Source organism: Xiphias gladius, chromosome 10 (assembly GCF_016859285.1).
Source record: "Xiphias gladius isolate SHS-SW01 ecotype Sanya breed wild chromosome 10, ASM1685928v1, whole genome shotgun sequence".
In the NCBI taxonomy this organism is placed as follows: Eukaryota; Metazoa; Chordata; class Actinopteri; order Istiophoriformes; family Xiphiidae; genus Xiphias; species Xiphias gladius.
In genome coordinates, this window is record NC_053409.1 from 2528661 (window position 1) to 2541312 (window position 12652).

The 12652-nt window shown below is 37.5% G+C and overlaps 1 protein-coding gene across 1 annotated transcript in view; it reads right to left on the bottom strand.

The window, feature by feature from the left end:
• The window catches only part of si:dkey-288a3.2 (protein phosphatase 1 regulatory subunit 37), a 94965-nt gene that overhangs the window by 51822 nt on the left and 30491 nt on the right, over window positions 1-12652 (bottom strand). The window contains 3 exon segments of the mRNA XM_040137329.1: window positions 829-948; window positions 1152-1171; window positions 1174-1251. Coding sequence (XP_039993263.1) covers window positions 829-948; window positions 1152-1171; window positions 1174-1251 — 218 coding nt within the window.

Sequence of the window (12652 nt, forward strand, 5' to 3'; positions counted from 1 at the left end):
AACTGACAGCTATTGCAAATGGCTAGCAATAGCATGTGCTCAGTTAGCGGTCAGCTTGGCAGCTACAGTAGTCCGACATCTAGCACTGTAATAGTCCCTATGTCACCGTTCCAGTACCACTTACTTCCTAGATGAACTTTCTTTGTGCCAATTTCTGATGTGATGAGGGCTTTACAGGGAAAATATGTTTGCCATTGCCGTATAATAATTGCCGTATTATTTTTTTGTAATGGGATCTGAGTGTGTTGCACTGCCTAGAAGAATTTTCCCTGGGTTATATGAAATCACAACATTCACAGCAGACACCACTATCAGCTGCTTTCCTACAACAATGTCAATTTTGCCAATTTGATTAAACAAATGTAAGTCCTCTTTACAAGCATCAGATTACAATGCCAGATACCAAAGTAGTGAGGTGAAAAACTTTTTAAAAGTAAATATATTTCACAAAACCTACTCCATGACAGTTACTGAACCCACTGCATTTTTGACAAAATAATCTCTCATGATTATGATAAAAGTTCTTCCATTGATTTCCCTCAACCTGTCTCCTTCTAACCACACAAACATGAAAGTCAGTCAGTAGTACAATTTGGACTCAACCGATAGCTCGATACCAGTTATGCTTGCTATGCTGCAGTACCCCGTGTGTGTGTGTGTTTTGAAGTATTTATGCTTGTGTTTGCTGCAGGAGAACTTCGAAAACTGTTTGTTTTTGCCCTGCATCTTCAATCCATGTAATGTGCAACAAACTTACTTTCTAGGATGTACATTATTCCCCGGAGAAAGCCTACAAGAAAATATTACTATTCCACTGTGTCAGCCAACCTGCTTTATCAACTGAGTGAGAGCCCTCCAACCGGATGTTCCCATACTGCTGTTGTCAGAAATGTCAAGATGGGTTGTAGATTCATAGTACAAAATCATATCCAGCATAGACGATGCTCCCTGGAAGAGAAAAAATAGTGAAAGAGAAAAAAAAGAAGAAAGCAAGCCCTCAAATTTGACAGGAATGTTATGAAGTTCTTATGGAAGGAAAAAAATTACCCTCTAATCTGATACAAGGTAAGGCCTGAATATGACTGAATATGAAACTGGGTTGGAATTGGAAGATGAAGATGAGGAAAATAAGTTTTGCTCATAAAACTCACATTTTCTTCCAGTTGGGCTTCTGCAGATTGATGAAATCAAAGTGCAGCGATTTCAGGACGATTTCCAGAGCTTCACAGGAGCGGTGGTCTAATCGCTCACCTTGATAGAGGCAAGCAATCAAACGGAAGATAATTGGGAGGCTGTTTGCTAACAGGCAAAATTGCACAGCTCTAAATGTGCTTTATCCTTTTTCTGAAATGAACAGTTCAGCAAAATTCATGACAAAACAACTTCTTTCATAGGCAAAGTTTATTTGTGTGTGTATGTTTTCCTTTAATAAAGTTCTGAGACTTAATCAGAAACAGAGAAAGAGAAATAATGATGACAGCTCCAGTTAGAAGAAACAGGATTTAGTTTATCACGATTGGACTTCCAAGATGTGACTGCTCAAGTGTCCATTGATTACTGACTGCCTCCACAACATTGTAATCAATAAACTAACGTACCTTTATACACAAACTGAACTCCTGAAATTTCTTATCATAGCTTGATTATTTTGAGATACTTGCCTCCAAAATAATATGTATGTATGTAATATACAATTTAATACATATAATAACAATATATAACAATGTATAAATAGATTTATTTAATTATTATTATTTACCAGAACCTAGTGGTGGAGTATGACTAAGTACATTTATATAAAAACACTTTTAAGTTACTTGTAGCTGACATGAATATTCCATTTCATTTCAGATGGAACTGTAGCTGTAGCTACGAGTTACTTTGTAGATTAAGATTTTACATACAAAAAATTGAATAATTTTTTAAAATATGAAAAATCATGATTGACCAAACAACTCAATAGTATGTAAAATAGTATATATATAATAATATAATATAATGTATATGTCAGTTATAACATATACACTGACATGGGCTGTTCTGTATTTTGCAGAACAGCCCATAAATAACACTTTGATAACTTGATAACATTTTACATATTCTCAGCAAAACAGCAAGATTTTGAAAGCAGGACTTTTATTGGTAATTGATTATTCTTGGTATTGCTTTTTTCCTACTGCTGCTGAACACTGATACTGGTAAGGGACCATTATCATGTGTTACTATCATATACCTCAAACTCATTTTACTATGTATGTATATATTAGGGGTGTAAGGGTAAATGTATTTGTTCGAAACCATTTCATATAGGACTTTCAGTTTGGTACTTTTGTTAGTTTGGTTTGTCTTGTAAAATGATAACTGCATTTGCTCAGTACACTCTACTTACATCAACATCTTACTACAGGTGGAACACAATTTCTAAAGTGCAAGTTTCACTTAGAAAGCTTTGGCAGTGGGACAGCTGTCTTTCACCTAAATCATGCTCATATCGCGAGAGGTGTCAGTATAATTAACACAAGTGAGACACCAGAGCTACCAGAGCCTCCTATGTCACTTAGATCTATCGTTTTAGAGCATTATGGTTTTCAAGTAAGTTATAATGATACTACTGACAGTGGGTGATGGATTACAGAAAAACTGTGTTTAATTGAAGTTGGGTATGTCTCTTGAATTCCAAACAATCACACAAGCGAAACTTGCCCTGCTACAGTGTTCATTCACGTGCATTAATAAACATGCACAAGCTGCATTCATTCCGGAATGATGTATTACTACACCATGTGGACCGCCAGAGCTACAGAGAACTATGTTACTGTGTAAAACCTGAAACTTGAATTGAACTGAATGACTTGAAATTTGTGGGTTTTTTCTTCTTATTGACACATGCCAACATCTAAACAGTAAAATGGTTACAGCAAAAAATATGGCCAACCCAACACTATTTAATAAGAGGCATTTTTCTAAATAAATGACAAAATAATGTCTTCTGTGTTTCATTTGTTTTTCCTTGCCGAACAAAAAACATACTAAATAATGACCCCCAATCCAAGATACCTACCAAAGCTAGATATTTTATATATAAAAAACCCCCCAGTAAAAATACTATATTTACTGTATGCTATGAATACAGTGCATTGAGAAAGTAGTAAGACCCCTTCACTATTTTCAGATTTGTTATGTTTTAGCCTTAGGCTAAAATAATGTAAATTCATTTTTTCCATCATCAATCTGCACTCAATACCCCATAATGAAAAAAGCGAAAACAGAATTCTAGAAATGTTTGCAAATTTATTAAAAAGGAAAAACTGAAATATCACATTGACATAAGTATTCAGGCCCTTTGCTATAACACTTGAAATTTACCTCAGGTGCCTACCATTTCTCTTAATCATCTTTGAGATGTTTCTACAACTTGATTGGAGTCGACCTGTGGTAAATTCAATCGAATGGACATGATTTCGGAAGGCACACACCTGTCTATATACGGTATCACAGCTACAAAGCATTTTAGAGCAAAAATCAAGCCACGAAGGAAGGAAATGCCTGTAGAGCTCAGAGACAGGATTTTGTTGAGGCACATAATTGAGGAAGGCTACAAGAAAAAAAAATTCTGCTGCATTGAAGGTTCCAAAGAGCTCAGTGGTCTCAATAATTCTTTAACAGAACAACTGGGACTCTTCTCAGAGCAGGCCACCCAGCCAAACTGAGCAATCAGGGGAGAAGGGCCTTGGTAAGAGAGGTGACCAAGAGCTCAATGGTCGCTCTGGCTGGGCTCCAGAGGTCCTCTGTGGAGTTGGTAAAAAACTTCCAGAAGGACAACCATCACAGCAGAAACCACCAATCTGGGCTTTACGGTAGAGTGGCCAGACGGAAGTCTCTCCACAGTGAAAGTCACATGAAATCCTGCTTGGAATTAGCAAAAAAGCACCTAAAGGACTCTCAGACTGTGAGAAACAAGATTCTCAGGTCTGATGAAACCAAGATTGAACTGTTTGGCCTGAAGTGTTAAGTACAGAGTTATCCTTAATGAAAACCTGGTCCAGAGTGCTCAGGACCTCAGACTGGGCCGAAGGTTCACCTTCCAACAGGACAATGACCCTAAGCACACATCCAAGACAACACAGGAGGGGCTTAGGGACAACTCTGTGAATGTCCTTGAGTGGCCCAGCCAGAGCTCTGACTTGAACCCAATCAAACATCTCTGGAGAGACCTAAAAACAGTTGTCCACAGATGGTCCCCATCTAACCTGACAGGATCTGCAGAGAAGAATGGCAGAAATTCCCCAAATCCAAGTGTTCAAAGCTTGTCACGTCGTACCCGAGAAGACTCAAAGCTGTAATCGCTGCCAAAGGTGCTTCAACTAAGTACTGAGTAAATGGTCTGAATACTTCAATGTAATATTTCAGTTTTTCCGTTTTAATTAATTTGCAAAATATTCTAAAATTCTGTTTTTGCTTTGTCATTATTGGGTATTGAGTGTAGATTGATGAGGCAAAAAATACATTTAAACGAGTTTAGCATAAGGCTGCAACATAAAAACTTGTGAAAAAAGTGAAGGGGTCTGAATACTTTGTGAATGCGCTGTATTCCTTTTACTGTGTGCATTGCATATCTTGGGCACAAACAATAGTGCTCCCTGTTCTTCTGGATGAATACAGTTATATTTTATCTTCACTTTCACTCATCTGAACAGCATTACTTTTACGATTTAACTATTATCTGACATCTGTACAAAGATATGTGAAATGCACTTTTTTTTTTTGTTTAAAGCTTTTTTGTTTCTCCTTATTCTCTTCCACATTATTATTCTATTTTTGTAATCCAACCATTAATCCAATTGTTTTTTGAGATTATTGTATTTTAAGGAATGATTATCATGGATCACTATTACTATTTCGTAATCTGATTATTATAATGCGTCACTCCCCCATAGCCTATATTTTATATATAAATATATAAGTAATCTTAAAACTGATGTGCCTTTGCTAATTTAAGTAATTACAGTTTTGTAATCTGATTACTGTTGCTTCCCAGCCCTGATCAAAAGTCACACTCCAAATCAAACTGTGACTGATCAAACAAATCCATGGGACTGTTAGGACTCAATCTCTCTTTCCCCCTCTCTCTCTCTCTTGGGTTCTTATCTCCCCAGCCAAGAAGGGGAGAATGATAATTACTATCATAATTATTTCCAAAATGATACTTTTCCCCTCTGTTTTAACAATAATCACTTAACTGAGTGATAGCAGAGGGTGTGTGGGATGGAAGGGAGCGCCATCTGAAATCCCATTTTTCTAATCCATCCTGCGTCAGGGAGATAATAAGGAAGCAACACCCGCAGTCAGATGTCATCTGTGCGTGACAACAGTGACACCCATCATGGCATCACACACAACTTTACACTGCTGCTATATGCAAATGTGTTTGCTGCTTTATTTCTATACTTGTGAGAGCTGGGAAAGTTGTACGACCTTCAAAGTGAGGACATTTTGTTAAATGTGATGGGCACTCCAGACAGCATTAGCCACAGGCTTGATAGTCAGCCTGTTAGTGTTAGCACTAGCACAGCCTTATCGGCAGGTGGTGTGGAGTTTATCCCTGTTTGAGAGGCTTGCAAGAGCAAACAACTGGTTGCGTGGCCTGGTCTGCAGTCACCTCTCCCAACTGCAAACCCTCAGTTTGCAACCCTCACTGGCCCTGTTGGTAGTCCTGTTGTGCCTCTTCCACCTCAACCAACATGGTTAACCAACACACACATATGTAACAGGGGACTCCATCACCCACAACGTTAGTTAGAATCGCCATCCACAGTTCTCTGTCTATCTAGGGCCAGTCTGCCAGCATAGAGGCTAATCTTACGGTGCTGGCATCACGTAGGGAGAAATGGGGAGCCCAGGCACACTCCATCACCAGATTTAGCAACATTGTACTCCATGTTGGCACCAATAACATGAGGATGAAGTAGTCAGAAATCACAAAAGAAAGCCTAGCCAGGACGTTTGAGTTTGCCAGAAAGATGAGTCGGTATTGATTAATATTTCCTGGTCCCTTATTATGTAATGAGATGTATCATGAGATGAATAGTAGGCTTGCTTCACTGAACCGCTAACTAGCTTGTCACTGTAGTGAGCAGGGATTTGGTTTTTTAATAACTGGCCTTCTTTCGGTCCGCCCAGAACTGCTGGAAGCGGACTGCCTTTATCCAACTGGAATAGGTGTTTCTATTTTATCCTGAAAAATGGACAGGAGTTTAAGTCAGGTTTGACATTAGGGACTCAGCATTTCGCAGGTGATTAGAGAGCCTGCTAGGTGTATAGGTAGTGTTGTTTTGGAGTCCACTATAGCCAGGTCTACAACATTATACCAATGCCCATGTTGCTCGGGTGACTAAACAAGGTGGGGGCCTTGACTTACTTTACAAGTCTATTTATAATTTATTCTCCAAACTTGATATTACTTTTAATTCTTTTTAAGTACTTGTTTTAAAAATATCTCAATCAGCTATCACATGCATTGTCCAGGACAACAGACTCTGACCATTCCAACTTGTGGCACTCTACAGACCACTTGGCCTTTATTCACAATTTTTAGATAAATTTGGAGAATTTATCTCAGACCCTGTTACTCGTTTTGATGAGATTCTAAGAATACATTACTTTAATATTCAACTGAATAAGGCCTTTGATCCCCTGATCTTTAGCTTTCACCCTGTTTGTGCATGAATCTACTCACTGCAGCGGTAACATGCTTGACCTGATTCTATCTTGAGAGAAAGTGGTTTTAAGCTTTCAGCCCACATATCTAACAGTAATCTTTTTGAACCTCTTCAGTCTGCTTTCAGGGCATGTTACTCCACCGAAACTGCACTTCCTAAAGTGGTAAATAATCTTCTGCTTACTATGCATTCACATTCCACCTCTGTGCTTTTCTTACTCAATCTTAGTGCACTTTTGATACCATAGATCATTGTATTCTCCTAAACCGACTGGAAAACCAATGTGGCATCTCTGGCCTGACTCATATGGATAAGGTTTTACTAATCCAAGAGAACAAAGTGTGTTTCCTACTATAATACTACAACAATATTTTCCATCATGAAGTATGGAGTACCCTAAGGCTCTGTTCTTAGCCCTCTACTTTTCTCTCTTTATATTTCACCTCATGGCCAAATTATACACAGTCGTGGACTTAGTTCCAATGCTACTCCGATGATACTCAGCCCTATGTGCCGGTGGAAGCAGATGACCCTTCTCAAATGATCAAATTAGAGACCTGCAGTGAAAAGTTGGATGTCACAAAATTTCCAGCTCCTAAATTCATATAAAACTGAGATGCAGATCACTGGCCCAGCCTGACATAGACATCAGTTTGATCAAGTAGCAGTAACCCTCAACAACTGTGCGATTTCTCAAAGTATGACAGCTAACAATATTGGTGTTATGTTTGCTCTTACCCTCTCCTTTGAACACCACATTAAAAACATCACCAAGACCGCCTTTTTTCACCCACATAACATAGCTAAACCTCTATGTTTTCTATCCATGGCAGATGCTGAGACCCTAATTCATGCCTTTGTGTCATCCAGACAGGATTATTGTCATATTTTGTTTTGTGGTCTGCCCATGCTAGTACTAAGAGTCAGCAAATGGTTCAATATTGAAGGATATTTCTGAGCAGAACGCCGAGATATCATTATGTGTGATGCCTTCCATGCTGTCCCCCAGAGTTTCTTTGTTTGCCCTCATTCCAAACAAAGAAACTCTTTTCAAAGAAACATGTACGCGCCTAAAATGATACAGTGCTATTACTTTATTATTTTTCTTATCGTTTGAATTCGTACATTTGTATTCTTAACTATATGAGAGATTTTCATTTTGTCATTTAAAACAAAATTCTGTAAGCTGTATGTATGTTAAAATCATGTATTAATATTTCAATAACTGTTAGAGATAAACATGTGATGTCAGCTCTCATTGTAATCCCTTGGGCATTAGGACACCAGATTTATGTTAATTGTTAATTGTTGTTATTAAGTAACAAATTATGGTTATTTAGAAAATTGTCTTAAAAGTAAGACCCAAAGGCATGTGGCCTCTGACCTCTACTGAACAACAAGCCCAGATGGGGTTTGAACATTGACATCACCCTGGGGGACGAGCACGTCCATGGATTGGTCAGATGCTTCTCTGAATTTCCTTCCCTAAACTTTCCATATAAGAGACGGTCACTGGAATGCAATGGTGGATTTCCTTTGTTACCAGTGCAAAGTGTTCCATTCTGCCTCTGTGTTGCCCAACCAACTTCAACCAACGAATCTTAATCTCCACATCCCTCCTGCTGCAATACCCTCTTCCCTACTCCTTACGAAACCAAGCTGACTCAGCTGCAACCATTTCATGGACACTCAAGTAGTACACTTCTTCACTGCTAACTGGGTGAATTCAGAAATTATAACTGGCTTCTCTATCCAAACGTATTTCTAAATTTATCACCGCTTTTATCAGCTGCTTCCAGTGACGGTCACTACCATGATTTGGTATTTATCTGTTGCACACTTTCCCTGCCAAACTTCGGGTCTGGCTTCATGTATTTCTTCACTGTATCGTCATTGTAAGTGTTGTAAGTGTTTTACTGTGTCATTCTTGGGTCATTCTTTGTTAGCAGTGATAGTAATAAATGTTTTATTAATTAAGTTGTTGCCTTTGTTTTCAGTAACTTACTTTCAGCCACATTATGTACGATTCCTTTTTTTTCAATCAGAGTTCAAGTTAATTGCCTCCCGACACTCTTGCCTGATCACCAAGAGAGGAGAGGTGTCGTTGTTGGCTCTGAGATTATATCCATGTACGAACAGTTAAAGTGGTTCTGATAATTATGATGAACGCTATACTGTATTTCCCCAAACTATGTGAACATAAACTAAATCCAGAAAATTTGACCACATTACACCAATTTTAGCTACCCTTCATTGGCTTCCTATCAATGTCAGATCAGACTTTAAGGTGCTTTTGATGACTTACAAAATGCTAAATGGGCAGGCCCCTTCATACCTGTCTGATATCCTTAAACCTTATATTCCATTCCATGGTCTTCACTCTCAGAATACAGGGCTACTGTCTGTCTCAAGAGTTAGAAAGCAGTCAGCCGGCTACAGGGCCTTTACCTATTGTATCTCCTCCCTCTGGAACAACCTCCCTGCTGACATCAGACTGTCTGACTCTGTTGAGGCCTTTAAATCCAAACTTAATGTTCATCTTTATACCTTAACTTTTGGTTAGTGTCTTATTCTTTGATTACTTCATGTCTGGTACCTGTTATATTCTTCTGCCAGCAGGTCGGTCTCAGTCTCAACAAGTACATTAAACCCAATACATATGATACATGTTCTGCCGACAAGATTACTGTAAACTTTCTGAAAACCAGTGCATCTTTCTAACCCTGTTTGCTTATTCCCTCAAGCACGATTGTCCAGGCTGTGTGCCTCTTTCTCTCTGTCTTTCTCTCTCTATCCCAGTATTTTCTCCCCACGTTCTCTCTTTTCAGTCAGGCTCTCAGAACCATCAGCCGTCCTGGGACCTCTCTCCCTCTCCTGGCATCGTCATTCCAGATGTTGTGGATCTGGATCTTTGTCCTCCAGGAGTCCCAGTCTCCTCTCTCTCTTTCTCTCCCTCTGTGTTTTTTCCCTTCTAGATTTGTGAATGATGTCATTGGTTTTGCCTCTTGTGTGTTTGTGTAGTCTGTCCTCTTTCCAGGTCTTCATGGTGGAGAGGAGGTCGTGTGGCTCAGGTTCTATCTGATACAATCTACAATGTTGTCATCCTGATTGTCAGTACTGTAAATCTACTATGTTGCTCTATTCTGTACACACAACATCTATTGCATGTCTGTCCGTCCTGTGAGCAGGATCCCTCCTCTGTTGCTCTTCCTGAGATTTTTTCCATTTTTGGTTGGACTGCAAGAGCAAGGCCAACCTTAGAAACGCAAATTTCCGTGACTGACTGACTGACTGATTGACTGACTGAGTGATAAAGTTACACCATTGGTTGAGATTTTAGCAGAGAGGAGCAGCATATCGGAAATGTCTTGGAAGTGACTGCTGGTTAACTTGTAGTCTTAATGGGCTGCATTTCAGTCACTATTTCATACTTGTTCCGTTGTCTGACAGCAGAAACAGAAAAATGTAAATGAGAACAGCTTTATTGAGAAGTCGACTGGATTAAATTACTGTATATGTGAGCACAGAGAGTAGGAGAGAAGCAAACAAATAAAGGGCTGAAACTGGCTGATACTGGGCAGAATGCAAAAAACAATGCAATGATGTCATTAATATGCTAATTGCCATATTAAGTCATCTTGTGACATTTAGCAACTTTGTGCACAGGCTTTAGCTATGTTCCATTGAAAGTAGTTGTTTACATCGGTTCCACAACAGTTTTCAACTATGTCCTCAATTTCTCACATTGACCATACACAGTCCAGCCATTATAGGTTTTGATCTGGTCCTGTTAAAAGGTTTTTTTGGGGAGTGTTGCCTTATCCAATTCAAGGGTCTAAGGACAGAAGTTGTTGTAATGTCATAGAGACTGTTAAACCCTTTGAGGCAAATTGTGATAATGGGCTATATAAATAAAATTTGACTTGATTTTCAGGTAAAGATTTTTAAATTTAGTTTAGGATTTTGTATTTTAGTGGGTTTGGATTTTATCCAGGACTAGGGTTTATGTTATCATTATGGCCACATAAAGGCCATATTCAGATTAAATTTAGGATTTGGTTTATAGTTTGTATTTTAGCTAGAATTGGGTTTAGTTTAATTTGAGGGTTGAAATCAAATTTTGTTTTAGTATCAGGATTAGGGTTTGAATTCGGATTTGGATTATGTTTGGATTAATATTTTACCCAGGATTAGTTTTGCTTTATCATTCTGGCCAAATAAAGGTAACAATGAGGATTAGGTTTAATTTAATGTGAGGGCTGAAATCATATTTTGGTTTAGGATGAGGATTGGGGTTTAGGGTTAGAATTTAAACTGTAAAAAGATAATACCTTGAATGAATTAGGATTAGAAATAGGGTTATGTTTTGGATTTGAACTAAGATTAGGTTTAGTTTGATATAAGGGCTACAGTCAAAATCAGTTTAAAATGAGGTATTCTATTTAGAGTCAAATTTGGATTATGGTTAGGATTATGTTTAGTCTTTGCAGTTTTAGGATTAGTATTCTGGTTCAGAGCAAAGATTTGAACTAAGATTAAGTTTAGTCTAATGTAAGGTTTAAATTCAATTCAATTCAATTCATTTCAATTAATAAGGGTAAAAATTAACCTCATCTACATTCTTTGTTTTCACAGTTGGTTTTTATACCATATGAAAACCAAACACACATTTCCTACTATGATGTCTACCCACTAGCTAATGGTCAAATCAGATTTTATATGATGAGCGGGTTAGCCAGTGACCCCAAATCACATTTGATTGGATAAATTTATGCAACCATCCTGAGTGCAAGATGATTCATCAAAACTATTTTTATGTGTTACAGGAAGAGGATAGAGAGGCATTTTTATATAAAAATACTCAAAAATGCTTTTTGGATATATATATATCCAACTATGTTACATATTTAACAAGAGATCTGAGAAAAATTTTCACAGAGATACAGGATTAGAACTGGAAAAATGTATTTTCTTAATTTACTGTCTTTGAGGGTTAAGATTTGAACCAGGATTCCGTTTATCTTAATGTAAATGGTAATAATCAATATTAGTTTAGGATTGGGGGATTAGAATTCTGATTAGGATTTTGGTTTAGATTTACAGTCGCATTTGAACTAGGATTAGGTTAATCTCAATGTGGGTGCTACAGTCAAATTTAGTTTAGGAATAGGAATAAGATGTAGGGTTGAGATTTGAATTACAATAATTTCAAATTATCAAATTGTTAAATAATCTAAATTATTAAAGTTTAATGGAAGGTCAATTAAATTTAGTTTAGAATTTGGGTTTGGGGTTAGCATTTGAACCAGGATTAGTTACAATTGAATTCCAGGGGTACAAACATATTTATTTATATCAGGATTACAGTTTGGGTTTAAATTTAGGTTTTGGCAAACATAAATCTGGCAAATTCAATTTAGGGTTTGAATTTGTATTCAGGATTTGGATTTGAAGTAAGATTAGCTTTTGTTTAATGTAAGGTGGTGCAGTAAAATTCAGTTTATGACAAAGATTTGAATTTAGTCTTAGATTTGAGCTAGGATTAGGTTTATTTTTTACAATAAAATTTTTTTTGAGATTAGGATTTCAGTGCAGGGTTATATTTAAACTGGTATCAGAGCTGAGCTAGGGTAATAGTTATGAATAATTAAATTACGGATAGGCACTGATTCAGGTTTCAATTGGTGCCAGGGTTCAGATTAATATATGATTGAGAAGAGAATAAGCATTAGAGTTTTACAGGTGTGATTGAGACAAAATTAGATTTTGCTTAGGAAATCAGAGTGTTTGAAGAATTTGGTTATGTGTGTGTGTTATTTCCTTACTAGTGGTCTGCCACATTCTGTGTTGTTTCATACATTGAAACATTTCTAGAAAATTTTTGAAAAATAAAAAAACTACATTAGGGACAAGTGGAATCATCCCCCCAGCAG